The sequence below is a fragment of the Durio zibethinus genome, chromosome 4, assembly GCF_047325235.1.
Source record: "Durio zibethinus cultivar Kanyao isolate XHJ-2024 chromosome 4, ASM4732523v1, whole genome shotgun sequence".
Taxonomy (NCBI): Eukaryota; Viridiplantae; Streptophyta; class Magnoliopsida; order Malvales; family Malvaceae; genus Durio; species Durio zibethinus.
In genome coordinates, this window is record NC_143165.1 from 13,904,165 (window position 1) to 13,918,715 (window position 14,551).

General features: G+C 32.1%; 2 protein-coding genes and 1 pseudogene across 7 annotated transcripts; 2 read left to right on the forward strand and 1 right to left on the reverse strand.

Annotated features, from left to right (window-relative positions):
- Positions 1 to 251: 251 nt before the first annotated feature.
- Positions 252 to 8,554, forward strand: LOC149519218 (disease resistance protein RPV1-like). 5 transcript variants are annotated; one of them, XR_016341618.1, is made up of 7 exons: positions 256 to 1,387; positions 2,240 to 3,335; positions 4,030 to 4,070; positions 4,532 to 4,772; positions 4,930 to 5,760; positions 5,850 to 6,561; positions 7,481 to 8,554. XR_016341618.1 is itself a non-coding variant. In XM_089759727.1 (6 exons), exons 1-6 carry the CDS (start codon positions 897 to 899, stop codon positions 6,384 to 6,386), a joined length of 3,237 nt encoding a protein of 1,078 aa, XP_089615853.1. In that variant the 5' UTR covers positions 256 to 896; the 3' UTR covers positions 6,387 to 6,657. The 5 variants fall into 5 exon arrangements, 2 of the variants coding, with proteins under 2 accessions (XP_089615854.1, XP_089615853.1); XR_016341619.1 differs by having other exon boundaries at positions 7,688 to 8,554; XR_016341620.1 differs by lacking the exon at positions 4,930 to 5,760 and having other exon boundaries at positions 252 to 1,387; positions 7,688 to 8,554.
- LOC149519219 (uncharacterized) lies at positions 7,446 to 8,491 on the reverse strand. The gene is made up of 2 exons (XM_089760233.1): positions 8,329 to 8,491; positions 7,446 to 8,044 (listed from the first exon to the last, which is right to left on the reverse strand). The coding sequence occupies exons 1-2, from the start codon at positions 8,489 to 8,491 to the stop codon at positions 7,446 to 7,448; spliced, it is 762 nt and encodes a 253-aa protein (XP_089616359.1).
- Positions 8,555 to 11,850: 3,296 nt separating the features above from the next.
- LOC149519220 (disease resistance protein RPV1-like) lies at positions 11,851 to 14,330 on the forward strand (annotated as a pseudogene). Its single transcript, XR_016341623.1, has 2 exons — positions 11,851 to 12,463; positions 13,016 to 14,330. The product of XR_016341623.1 is annotated as a disease resistance protein RPV1-like (transcript).
- The last annotated feature ends 221 nt before the right edge of the window (positions 14,331 to 14,551 follow it).

The following is a 14,551-nucleotide window of genomic DNA, read 5'->3' on the forward strand; positions in this document are numbered from 1 at the left end:
GTTCGGTCAAGTATGCCATGACACAATGGTGAAGAAAAGAGCTCTTCAAAATTCTAAATACAACTATAATTTTATCAAAGAGTGCTCAAAAATGGAATAGGTGGTCTTTAGTTAGCAATATCTCACCAAGTCCTTCTCCTTGCGAAGAATGATGATTATTCATTGAAGCTTCCCCTGTATTTACGTTCAATTGCAAACTAAAAGCTCTAAAATTCATATACTATTCTCCTTCCACAATTTAATTGTTCAAAATGGGACTTGCACACCACAAAAATAACGCAAAACAACAATGTTTGAAAACAGAAAAGAACTTGACTCTCTTAGTTATCACTTAATTTTCACCCATAGCAATTTACCATTCTTTCCTCGCGGATTCTTCCTTGAAAGAACATCATAACAGATCTTTGGCCCAAAAGACCATCACCAGGCGCTTTCATAGGTATTATAGAGATTTGTTTAAAAAAGGGTTAGGTCAAGTGAAATTGTCGAGAAATGTTTGTTTTCCCTATTTCCCTTGGAAACTAGACTCTTTTAGTCGTTGTATAGCGTCTACTTTACGCAATAGCTATTTTCCTTTACAAACATTAGTCAACATAGCAGCCAATTCCCCTCATCTTCCTTGAATCTTCCTGGAAGGAGCCTCATAGCATATCTACGATCCAAAAGACCACCACTAGGCGCTTTCACAGTTATCATATGTAGATGCAATAGAAATAAAAGTTGGGCAACGTAAAAAGAAATTGTCGACAGATGTTTTATTCTTTCCTTGGAAATTGATCCGTTGGTCTCTTGCTTCATGCTCAAACTTGACGGTGTTTTTAGTTTCTGATAAATAGAATCAAAGGGAACTGTCTCAAACACCAGCTTGAGATATCTTCCTCTTGCACCTCCTCCTTATGTCGTCGTTACCATCATCATCATCATCTTCTTCTTCTCGACAGAAATATGATGTTTTCTTGAGTTTTAGAGGTGAAGATACCCGCAAAAACTTCACTGATCATCTATATGCTGCTTTAAAAAGGAATGGAATCGAGACTTTCAGGGATGATCCAAGGCTTGAGGCCGGAGAAGAAATCGCACCAGAACTCTTGAAAGCAATTCAAGAATCATGGTGTTCACTAATCGTTTTCTCAAAAACGTATGCTTTTTCAAGTTGGTGCTTGCACGAGCTTGCTGAGATTGTTGAACAGAGAGAAAAGAGGAGGCATAAAATTTTCCCAATTTTTTATGATGTGGATCCATCTGATTTGAGAAAACAAACAGGAAGAGTTGCTGAAGCCTTTTCCAAACATGAAGAGAGATACAAGGGAACTAAAGACAAGATCCAAAGATGGCGAACTGCTTTAACTGAAGTGGCTAATATCAAAGGATGGCATTTAAAAAACAGGTAACTCATTCTTTTCGTGGCTTGTTTTTGTTCGCAAATTTTATTTTTTTTCTTTTTTGCAGTACATGTTATATACTTTAAAAAACTTTTTTACTATTGTGTTTTATTGTTGAATTTCATTTAAAAAACATAGACTTCATTCTTATTGCTGCTCTGTTTTTCATCTCAAACTGTATTAGGAATAAAATCTTGTCTCTTCAAAATAAAGTGACCACCATGTATAATGTTTTGTTTGAAATAATAAAAAGAAAAGAAATTTATTTAAAAAATATTTTTTGTGATGAGATTGCAAGTTATAATGTACTTATATATTAATCATTTATGAAAAATAAAATCATAAATAATTTTTTAAAAACTTGAAATACATTTGGTAATGATTTTGGTTACTAAAGCTATAAGTACAACAATAAGCCAGAGGTTTTTAAGTAGACTTGTCCATGGATCGAGTTAAGTCCAATTATTATTTAGAATCTCTTATCCAAAGCAAGCTTGATTATTATTCAAAAATTTTAAAAATATTGAAAAATTCTTTATATTAATACGATATATATTTTAAAATTAAATTTAAATAAAATAATTCTTACTCATTAAACAATGATGCGGGTCAAACATGAACTTAAAAATTCTTGTCAAGGTTCAGTTTGAGATGAACCTGGCCTATGAGTAAAGTATGTAATTCTATCAATGACCAAGTTTACTTTAAAGGTATTCTAAATTTGTTTTGGTTAAAATTATTGTGCTTTTATTTTTTGATTCTGTAATTTCTAGGCTCATTTATCATCATAATCAGTTTCATTAGTGATTAATTTCTTAAGCAGAAACTAAATTTAATTTCTCTTTTTGTGTTTGAAGACATGAATCAGAATTTATTGGAGATATTGTTAAAAAGATATCAGCAAAATTATGTCAAACATATCCGATTGGCCATGATGAGTTTATTGGAATTAATTCACGTTTGGAAGAGTTGCATTTGAAAATAGGCATTGGTGAAGATGATGTCCGCATTATTGGAATTTGTGGTATGGGCGGCATTGGCAAAACTACTTGTGCAAAAGTTGTTTATTCTCAAATGTCACCTCATTTTGAAGGTAAAAGCTTTCTTGCTGATGTTCGAGAAGTTTCAGAGAAATGTGGACTTGTTTCTTTGCAGAAACAACTTCTTTCTCAGATATTGCCAGAAGAAGGTTTTAATCTATCCAATGTTCATGAAGGGAATGCCATGATTAGTCGCAGGCTATCTCACAAGAAGGTTCTTGTTGTTATTGATGATGTTGATAACTTTCAACACTTAAAATGCTTGGTTGGGAGGCGGGATTGGTTTGGTTTAGGGAGCAGAATCATTGTAACAACAAGAGATGAACATTTGCTCCAATCCTATGGAATGGATGATGTGTATAAGCCTCCAACATTGGATGATGATGAAGCACTTCATCTTCTCAATTTGAAAGCTTTCAAGAGTGATACAGTGCCAGAGAATGATTTCATTGAGCTTTCTAAACAAGTTGTAGCATACGCTGGTGGTCTTCCCTTAGCTCTTGAAGTTATCGGTTGTTTTTTGTGCGGTAGAGATGCAGCTCAATGGAGAAGTGCAATTGAAAGACTTAAAAGAGATTTTGACAAGGAAATTCATGACAGACTTCTAATAAGCTTTGATGGATTAGAAGAAACAGAGAAGAACATTTTTCTAGATATTGCATGCTTCTTTAAACGGGGTGAGAAAGATTTTGTAACTAACATACTAGATGGTTGTGGTTTCTTCGCAGAAATTGGAATAAATCGTCTCATTGAGAAGTCTCTCATAAAAGTTTGGGGCAAATTTTTGTGGATGCATGATTTGCTACAAGAGATGGGAAGAAAAATTGTTCGACAAAAATCACTTGATGAACCTGGAAAACGTTGTAGATTGTGGGAGGAAAATGATGTTTATCATGTTTTAACAAAAAATACAGTAAGTTATTCCATAAACATTTCATATTTATTTATTTATTTAGAATCTTGACTTTACTCAACATGCAAAAGTATATACCAAGAAAATTTATTGGCCAGGTAAGTTATTAGTATGACATTAAGATTTTGTAATTAAGATAAAACCAAAAATTTGAGATTGCATACTGATATTCTTGAATATATGAAAGAATAAAACTAAATAATTGCAAATAATAAAAGTAAGACTACTTAAGTGTATATTTTATTGTAGTTTTATAGTTTTTTATTAAAGTTATAATCATAAATAGGTACTAAATTCATATAAGAATAAAATAAAAATGGATAATTAGACCAATAAATAAACCTGCATATATAGCTATATATAAAATCCAATATAAAATTGGATTAAATCATATATGATAAAACTTAAACATGAAAGTTTAAAAGTAAGCAACTTTCTTGCTATTGAGACAATGTTTCATTCATATTATTTTAAAACTAAATTATGAATTTTTTATTTAAAATTATCTTGTTAGTTTAAATAAAGGAAAATTTCCTTTACTATAAACTTTGTTGAGAATTAGCATGACTATTAAATCCAATGCAAGAAACTATTATGTATTATGGTCTCCTATATTTCATCTTCTTGAAATTTAGCTATTAATATTTTACAGCATTTACTTTTCGTCCCCTTATTCTTTACTTTTGATTTTTAGGCTACCGACGCAATTGAGGGCATGATCATCGACAATAAAGGGTAAAAAACAAACACACACGTGTATCTATGTGTATATTATATATTATTATTTGATCTTAATTTGTCTCATTTAATTGAATTATTATTCCTAGAACATATATAGTATCAATATTTTGTCCTAATTTGCATTTTTTTATGTAGTTTTAGTTGTCGGACTTGAAATACCAGCATTATTACCCATTACATTCTCTCATCCTCTCATTTTTAGATTTGAACGTGAAAATAATCAAAATTAAAATAAAAAGTCATAGGTAATCACCAAATGACTATTCAAAATTAAAACATAACCAATACGAAATTGCAATCATGTGGTAGGAAAATTGATTGTATTAACTAAAAAAGTTGTGTTTCAAAAAGAAGAAAACAATGATAGATACGAGTGAATGTTGATTCTTGCCTTCTGTAGGTGTTGAAAGCTTCAATATTTTGAAGCTCATTTTTGTTTTGCCCTTGGTTGTCAGGGAACAGAACAACATGTTCACTTTGAATGCTGATGCCTTCTTGAATATGAAAAAATTAAGATTGCTCAAAGTCTTTTATCTCCCAGTTACTCAAGATCTCAAATATCTTTCAAATGAGTTACGGCTTTTAGATTGGAGTGGATATCCTTTCAGATCATTGCCATCAAGCTTCCAACCAGACAACCTTGTTGCACTTCTCCTACCTTATAGCCACATTGAACAACTATGGAAGGGAGACAGAGTAAGAATTACTTCATTCTATATTGGTCTTTTTGTTTATTTAAACGAATTATAAAAATTTTTTTTAATAAGATATGAAAATAACCAAAAAAAAAAAAAAGAGTTTTCCAAAGTTTTCTTTATTTTTTTTCTCTCTAATTTATTGTTGTTGTTAACAGACTTTACCTAAATTGAAATTAGTCAACCTCCAAGGCTCCAAAAACCTGATCAAAACGCTAGACTTCACAAGGGCTCGATATCTCGAAAGTTTGATTTTGGAAGGTTGTTCCAGAATAGTAGAACTTCCCTCTTCAATTGGACATCTCAGCAATCTTGTTTTGTTAAATCTGAAAGATTGCAGTAACCTCGTGAATCTCCCAAGCAGCATAAATGGGTTGAAATGTCTTAAAACTCTTAATCTCTCTGGCTGTTCTAAAGTTGAAACTTTACCAGAGAATTTGCAGCATGTAGAATTTTTGGAGGAGCTTGATTTAAGTAAAACTGCCATAAGAAAACCTCCATCCTTCATTTTTCAATTTAAAAGTTTGAAAGTTCTTTCTTTCAATGGATGCAAGGGACCGCCATCAAAAGTACGACTGAATTTGCCTTCTCTTTTCAATGTATTGCTAAGAAGAAGCTCGGATTCCATGGCTCTGATGTTGCCTTCTTTGTCAGGTTTGAGTTCTATAAAAAACCTGAATCTAAGTGACTGCAATCTTGGGGAAGGAGCTATTCCTAGTGATATTGGGTGCTTATCCTCTTTGGAGTCACTTGATCTTAGTGGTAACCATTTCGTCTACCTACCTGCAACTCTTAATCGACTTTCCAAGCTTTATCGTCTTAAATTGTCAGATTGCCGGGAGCTTAAATCTTTGCCTGAGCTTCTTCTAACAGATATATGTCCGTATAGATTACACAATCTAAAAAAGTGGGGAAGAATTTTTGGTTTTAACTGCTACAAACTGGCTAAGAAAAACAATACATTAACAATGCTAAAAAATCACCTTAAGGTTGGTGTCCCTCTCTGTCACTAAATCTCACTCCCTAAAATTTATTGTATTACTTGCCAAACAACGAGCGATTTTTTTTTTTTTTACAGGTATCTACAAAAGCAGGACGATTAGTCGATATTTTTATACCTGGAAGTGAAATCCCAGAATGGTTCTGCCATCGGAGGCATGAATCTTCAATAAAGATACCACTGCCTCTTAATATTGGACATGATAATCAGTTGATGGGAGTTGCTTTCTGCTGCGTTTTTGTCTTTGCCTCCACCGATGATGATGATCGTTCGAAGTATATCTTCTGTAAAGCTGTTATCCATGGTAGAAATATTTTGGATTTGAATGATAGTGGCTATGGTTTTGGTAGAGAAGACAGGTTGTCTTTGGAGATGGAGCACCTTTGGCTACGTTATTATTCTCGTGACATGATATTTCCGTTATTGAGTTCGTCTAGTACAGATTGGGCAAATCAAGAATGCAATGAAATTGAGTTCTCAACGAGAGCCACTCCAGGGCAAGTGAAGAAGTGTGGTGTTCAAATAATGTATGAGAAAGATTTGGAAGAGATGGAAGAACTACAAGAGGAACACAACAGTCCATCAAATTCTGCAGATCTTGACGATATCCATTAAAACGTTGGTGGTGATGAAGGGTCAGCAGGGAACGGAGTTGTCCTTGTAAAACGAAAACGTAAAATCTACGAGGAGGAAGGAGGACCAATTGATGAGAGTGACAGCCTTGAAAAAAGACCACAACCAAAACGTCTGGAAAAAATTTTAAACTTTATAGTGGGGAAGAAACTTTCTGGTAAACTTCTAAATACTAATCACTAGACTTGAATGAATCCTTTTATTTATTTACATGCTAATCAATAAAATACGAGGATTTCACTATTTTTTATAATTTCCTATAAATCTAATTTGCATTATTTCTGTGTTTGTTTTTTTAGATTGAAAGATAATAATCATTAAGTGAAATAAAATAATAGGGACAAACTCCATAAAAAGGCAAGGAAGATGAGAAGGTGAAATCCTTTGATGTCGCTTTGAGCATAATCATCTTATCTTTGCTTTAAAGAGTGTTTTACTTTGATTTAGGGAAAGAAGATTGTATCCTGTTTTTTGATTTGGTACCTTGAAAAATGAGATCATATGTGATTTTTTTTCCCAAGGATTATATAGAAATTTCATTTCCCAAAAATACAATAGTCAAGGGAATTATAAATTGTGCTGCCTACTAATAAAGAAAACATGATATAAAGTATAACAAAGGTATAAATTAATAAACACAATAACAAATATTAAAATATCATTTAAATATAAGCCAACTAGGTCTAGGATTTCTATTCAAGCTTGAACAATTTATTCTTTAATTTTTTTTAACAAAGGATGTTGCAGCTTAGAAATAAAAGGAGTTATAAATGTTGAAATTTAAAATCCAAATTCGCCGGATGTTATCTTTTAAGAGTAATTAGTTAATTGAATAAATTAAGTTAAACTTTAAGTTCTTATTTCTATCCTCCTGGTAAGCAGCTTCCCATCATGCCCGTTCCCACCCCCACTTAGAATTGCAATTGGCCTTCCCCGTCCAAAGTCAATGCTATAATAATCAAACCAAGTTGAACAACCCAAGACCAGAAGATTGTTTATACTCCTTGCTAGGCTTCCTGTCACTAGAACAGGAATTTCCTTTCATAATTTTGAGAAATTCGTCATCTTTTCCTCAGACTGTGAAGCAATAAACTTGTTCATTTGCCATGCTACATTGCCTAGCCCATGTTCTTGTAGCTCCATGATTTTCATGGTTATAAGTCCACCTCGTATCATATTTGGAGTATATTGTTCAGGCAGCTGGTGCAATCTTGATTTTGCACCAACTGCTAGGAAGAAATTAGTCTCTTCTTCCGGATCAAGATTTCTGATGCGCACAGCAGCTTGCCAGATATGAGACAAGAGTGCTTGAAGAGAGGAGATTTTGTCTGTGCCATGTTCAGCGTTGGCCTTTACATTGAGATGTGCTATGTTTTCCCTAGTGACATGAAAAAACCTGACTTGCAATGGTGGAAGAACGAATTCATGAATTTGTGTGAGACAAGAGTTCGGAATACCAACAGTTCCCTCAATACCATGTGGAAACCAACGTCGAAGAGATGGGGGCCTGGACAATTCTATGGAACCTCGGAAAATTTCTGCCCAGGAATTTGATAAAATGCACAAATGATGTGCCATCAACCACAACATGATTGTAAGTGCAGCTAATGAAGAGCCCTCTGAAAGCTCAGTCACTTGTACTGCAAGTAAGGTATTGTAAGTAGCCTCATAAATTTTTACTTCATTTAACTGAAAAAATGAGCGAATAAAGGAAGGAACAACCATAGGGCCAATGATATCAGAAATATCTCATTAGCTGCAGCATGAACAAGCAAAACACCAACATTGTTGCAGTCAATGAAAAACGAAGAGGTTTCATTGTAAACTTCAATGGATGCGAGGCAGCCAACGAGGGGGAAGAAGTAGTTTAATTAGAGTTCGTGAAGGGGAGTTTTTCAATTGGTGGACTAAGGTTTCACCTAACTTTTGATCTTGCTGGAGTTGTGGCCTGGAGTAGAGAAGTCCCTTCGGGGCATAGTCCATGGCAAGGAACATGAGATCCCACGAGCTAACTCGATTCTTTCAACTTCTGTCTTGGGGTTGGCAGCTTGAACAATGCTAGTGGATATGAATCGAATATCACCCATGTCTCTCTATATTTTGTTAAGTTTCTCTGGTTCTTAGAAATTGAAGCTTCTATTTATAGCCAACAGTCGCATAATTTATTAGTAAAGTAATAAACTCTTAATTTAAATAATCATAGATAAAATCCTAAACCTCAAATATATATATAAAAAAAGGAGCTTCCTATTTATAATCAAGTTCAACCACAACAACCATTAAAAATGTGCATTTAATTGAAGATAAGTTGTACACAGCTAGCATTTGGATATTTGATTTGATGGTAAAATGCATGTATTTCCAAATAAAGTTATGGTCAATTTCCTTTGCGTCAATAAAAAAATTTTCTATCCAAGAACATGGATGGCCTAATTTTCCTAAAGCAGCCAATTATAAACTTTCAATACTCAAGGCTATGAAGATAAGATGAAGGAAGCCATTAATACGGATGCTTTAAAAAAAGCTCAGTTCAATCTCAATTTTTTTTTTTAAATAATACATCTATTAAATCTAAACAAATTGAAATCCATGAATACGGGTGTTTTATTATATATATCCACATTGATTTTTTTTTCCAATTCCTTTTACTTTAAAATGTTTCTAACTAAGAAAAATTAAGCACAAAAAGGTGAAAGCCATAAGAAAGAAAAAGCATCACGTATAGACATTCATTTTTTTTTATAAAAAAAAAATCTAATTTTAAAAACAAAAGAAGTGAACAACTTTAAAAAAAAAGAAAAAAGGAAGAAAGTTGAGTTTGCATGCAACATCATGAGTTTTTATCAAAAATTTTATATCATAAATTAAAAAACAAAACTAAAGAAAAAATAGGGATTGAAAAAAGGAAAAGAAATTAAATTCGGATGTAATGCCAACACATCCCCTAGTATAATTTTCTTTAAAAATTATCAAATTATAAAAAAAAAAGATAAAACATGTATTTTTAATAATAACATCAAATAAACCCATATTAAAAAATTCAAAATATTAAAAATTATTTATTAAATATCAAAAGTTAACAAAACAATAAAAAATAAAAAAATCAGATAACTTGACATGTTGTATACCCTTGATATAAAATGGGTCTCACAAAAAAATATAAATCTAAAAAATGATTTATCAATTACATAAAAAAGGGGAAATGAACAAAAAATAACATGTGGTTTAGTATCCTTGATAACAGGTGAGTTTTAAAAAAATTAAAACAAAAAATTTAATTTTTTGAAAAAAAAGTTAAAAAAAAGAAGTAGAAAAAAATTTTGGTACAAATGGATCTCACAAAAAAATCTTTTAAAAAATATATTTTTGATTTCTTTTTAAAAATTATAAAATATTAAAAATATTAAAAAATTAGAGAAAATGTGTGGGTCCCACCCAAAAAAATTAACCGAAAAAAATGAGTCTCACACATTTACAAAAATTTTTAAAAATAAAAATGATGGGCCCTAAAAAAATGTAAAAAAATTAATGTCATGGATCTCACCTTAAAAAAAAGTGAGTCTCGCACCTTTTGAAAAAATAAGCAAAAGGTAATGGACTCTATTAATAAAAACAAAAAAAAAATAAAAACTAAGAGATTATAACATGGTAAATTAAATGGATGACACTAGGCAGCCTCTTGTTGATATTTGCATGCCAATATATACGATTCTCCTTTCACAATTTTATTGTTCAAAATGGGACTTGATGGACACCACAAAACAGAAAACAACTTGTCTTTCTTCGTATATTGCTGACCTTTTTAATATATTGTTATTGAAATCTACATATCAATATATTGGTCGTTTTTTCACCCCCACCAGGCATATGTAATCATCCAATCATGCCTTTTTCCTTGCCCCAATTCCAAATGCTATTGGCCTTAATTTCCATCCAAATTCAATACTATCAATTTTTTTTTTTGGGTACGATACTATCATTGAGTGCTTTCATTAATAGTTTTGTCATGTGTGACCAATTATTAGACCCATTAATTAAACAAGGTAGGTTTTGGACTAATTTGAATTAGATTGTGACAGCATTCATGAATTGTTCTGCATTTGCCAAGGCCTGCAATGATTCGATGTCCACATATTCCATATAATACTGTAATTGTCCAATCATATTTACTTTGTTCAATTTTACCATGATACATTGATAAAGTGAATTATACATAGTTCTACATATAAAAATAATGATACATTGTAAACGAAGGCAACAAAGGGCGAAAAGAAGAAAACTCCTACATTTACATAGCTTATGATGACTAGCAGTATATATTTACTGCTGGATGCAGATAGCTTGAAGGGAGACAGTCTACAACTCAGAAAATTCTAATGGGTATTGTACCTTAGAAATAAGGGAATCCAAATCCAACATATGCTATGTAATTTATGTTACTTTTTAGTATTTTTGTCTTGACAATTCTTTGGAAAATTAAAGCAAAAGTTGAAAAATGAAATCGTATTCAATCAAAATTAAATAGGCAATTAAAATGTACTGGTCAAGCACGCCAGGACACATTGGTGAAGAGAAGAACTCTTCAAAATTCTAAATACGACTATGATTTTATCAGAGAGTGCTCAAAAAATGGAATAAGTGGACTTTAATTAGCAGTATCTCTCCAAGTCCTCCTTGCGAAGAATGATGATTATTCATGGAAGCTTCCCCGCTGTTTACGCTCAAGGGTCAACTAGAAGCTCTAAAATTCACATACTATCTCCTTCCACAATTTAATTGTTCAAAATGGGACTTGATGGACACCACAAAAATGAAGCAAAACAACAATGAATGTTTGAAAACAGAAAAAGAACTTGGCTCCCTTAGTCATCACTTAGTCAATTTTTACCTACAGCAATTTACCATTCTTTCTTCTTGGAATTTTCCTGGAAGGAACATTATAGTAGATCTTTAATCCAAGACACCATCACTAGGCGCTTTCACATCTATGATAGAGATTTGTTTGAAAAAAATTTGGGATTAATGTCAAGGGAAATTGTCTGACAAATGTTTGTGTTTTTTTTTTTTCTTTTTTTCCTTGGAAACTGATGTGCTTTTAAACTAGAGAAGTTGACAGTTAGAAGTTGACAGTTACTAGACAGACAGTTCTTAAGCAGTAATTAACCATCACCAAGCTCCATTGCTTTCAAAGTTACTAGCTAACCTCTTAATATTTTCCTCTATAGACAATAGTCAAGACAGCAGTCAATTCCCCTCATCTTCTTGGAGTCTTCCTGGAAAGAGCTTCATAGCATTTCTGTGACCCAAAATACCACCACTACGCGCTTTCACAGTTGTTATATATCAATGCATTCGAAATAACGGTTGGGCAATGTAAAGAGAAATTATCGACAGATGTTTTCTTCTTTCCTTGAAAATTCATGTGTTCTCTTGCTTCATGCTCAAACTTGACGGTGTTTTTAGTTTCTGATAAATAGAAGCAAAAGGAACTGTCCCAAACACCAGATTAAGATATCTTCCTCTTCCACATCCTCCTTATGTTGTCGTTGCCAACATCATCATCACCTTCTTCTTCTTCTTCTTCTTCTTCTTCTTCTTCCTCTCCTCGACAGAAATATGATGTTTTCTTGAGTTTTAGAGGTGAAGATACCCGCAAAAACTTCACTGATCATCTATATGCTGCTTTAAAAAGGAATGGAATCGAGACTTTCAGGGATGATCCAAGGCTTGAGCCTGGAGAAGAAATCGCACCAGAACTCTTGAAAGCAATTCAAGAATCATGGTGTTCACTAATCATTTTCTCAGAAACATATGCTTTTTCAGGTTGGTGCTTGGACGAGCTTTACGAGATTGTTCAAGAGAAAAACAAGAGAGGACATAAAATATTTCCAATATTTTATGATGTGGATCCATCTGATTTGAGTAAACAAACAGGAAGAGTTGCTGAAGCCTTTGCCAAAACATGAAGAGAGATACAAAGAAATTAAAGACAAGATCCAAAGGTGGCGAACTGCTTTAACTGAAGTGGCTAATATCAAAGGATGGCATTTAAATAACAGGTAACTTGTTCTTTTCTTGTCCAGTTTTAGTTTTTAATCAAAGCAAATTTGATTTTTTTTTCTTTTTTGCATTACATGTTATATGATTTAAAAAACTTTTTTAATCTTGTGTTTTATTGTAGAATTTCATTTAACTAAAGGGTAATTTCTGTTTTATGATGTTGTAACATAGCCTTCCTTCTTATTCTTGCTTTGTTTTTTCAAACTCGGAATAAAATTGTTCCTTAAATAAGGGCAATCACAATGTTTCACGTTTTGTTTAAAATAAAAAAGATATATAAAATATGTTTTGAGAATTTTTTTAACTAGGTTGCTAATTCTGAATTACTTATATATTAACCATTTATGAAAAATAAAATCATAAATAATTTTTTCTAACCTTATAGATATTTGGTAATACTTAATTTCAGTTACTAAAGCTTCTAACAAGAAACTTGAGGCTTTAAAAGCGTCCTAAATTTTTTCCATAAAGGATTATTGTACCCTTATTTTTGTTACTCTTAATTTCTTGGCTCATTTTTCACTTAAAGTTATTTCTCTTTTTGTTTGTAGGCCTGAATCAGAATTTATTGGAGAGATTGTTACAATGATATCAGCAAAATTATGTGAAACATATTCAGATGTTCCTCATGGGTTGGTTGGAATCAATACACGTTTGGAAGAGTTGCAGTCGAAAATAGACATTGGAAAAGAAGATGATGTCCGCATTACAGGAATTTGTGGTATGGACGGTATTCGTAAAACGACTCTTGCAAGAGTTGTTTATAAAATGTCTCCTCATTTTGAAGGTAAAAGCTTTCTTGGTGATGTTCGACTTAATTCAGAGATATATGGACTTGTTCATTTACAGAAACAACTTCTTTATGAGATTTTGAAAGAAGATTTCAGATTTTCAGATGTTCAAGTAGGGAATAGAATCATTAGTCGTACACTATCGCACAAGAAGATTCTTGTTGTTATTGATAATGTCGATAACCTGCAACACTTAAAATGCTTGGTTGGAAGGTGTGATTGGTTCGGTTTAGGGAGCCGAATCATCATAACATCTAGAGATGAACATTTGCTATGATTCCACGGGGTAGATGATGTGTATCAGCCTAAAACATTGGATTTTCATGAAGCACTTCATCTTTTCAAATTGAATGCTTTCAAGAGTGATGCAGTGCCAGGAAAAGATTTCATTGAGCTTTCTAGACGTGTTGTGGGATATGCTGGTGGTCTTCCCTCAGCTCTTGAAGTTTTGGGATCCATGTTGTGGAATAAAGATGCTTCCCAATGGAGACGTGCAACTGAAAGACTTAAAAATGAACTTCACAAAGATATTCATGAGAGGCTTCAAATAAGCTATGATGGATTATCAGAGACGTAGAAGAATATTTTTCTAGATATAGCATGCTTCTTCAACAGGGAAAAGAAAGATTTTGAAACAAAAGTACTAGATGGTTGTGAGTTTTCAGCGGGTATTGGAATAGATGATCTCATTGATAAGAAAATTGATAAAGACAACAAATATTTGTGGATGCATGACTTGCTACAAGAGATGGGAAGAGCAATTGTTAGAAAAAAATCTCTTGGTGAACCTGGAAAACAATGTAGATTGTGGGAGACAAACGATATTTATCATGTGCTAACGGAAAATACAGTAAGTCATTTCGTAAATATTATGCATTTATTTGTTTATTTTGAATCTCGACTTTACCCAAAATAATAAATTGACTATCACGAAAAGTTATTAAGTAGGTATATATTTTACTCTCATGACATTAAGATTCTGTAATTAGGATATATACAACCAAAATTTTGGGATTACGAATGAGTATTCTTGAATATATGAAAGAATAAGATTACTATTGTTTATTTATTATAAAATAACACTACTTTTTTTGGCCAGAATAAATTAATTAAGACTATTTGAGTGTATATTTTATTGTAGTTTTATAGTTTTTTTTATGAAGTTAAAATCATAATTAAGTATTTTATTTCATATAAAAATTCAAATAAATAGATAATGAAACTGGATCAAAACTCACATATAATGATACCTGCAACTTGAGACAAAGCCTCATTTGCATTATAATTTTATAGTTA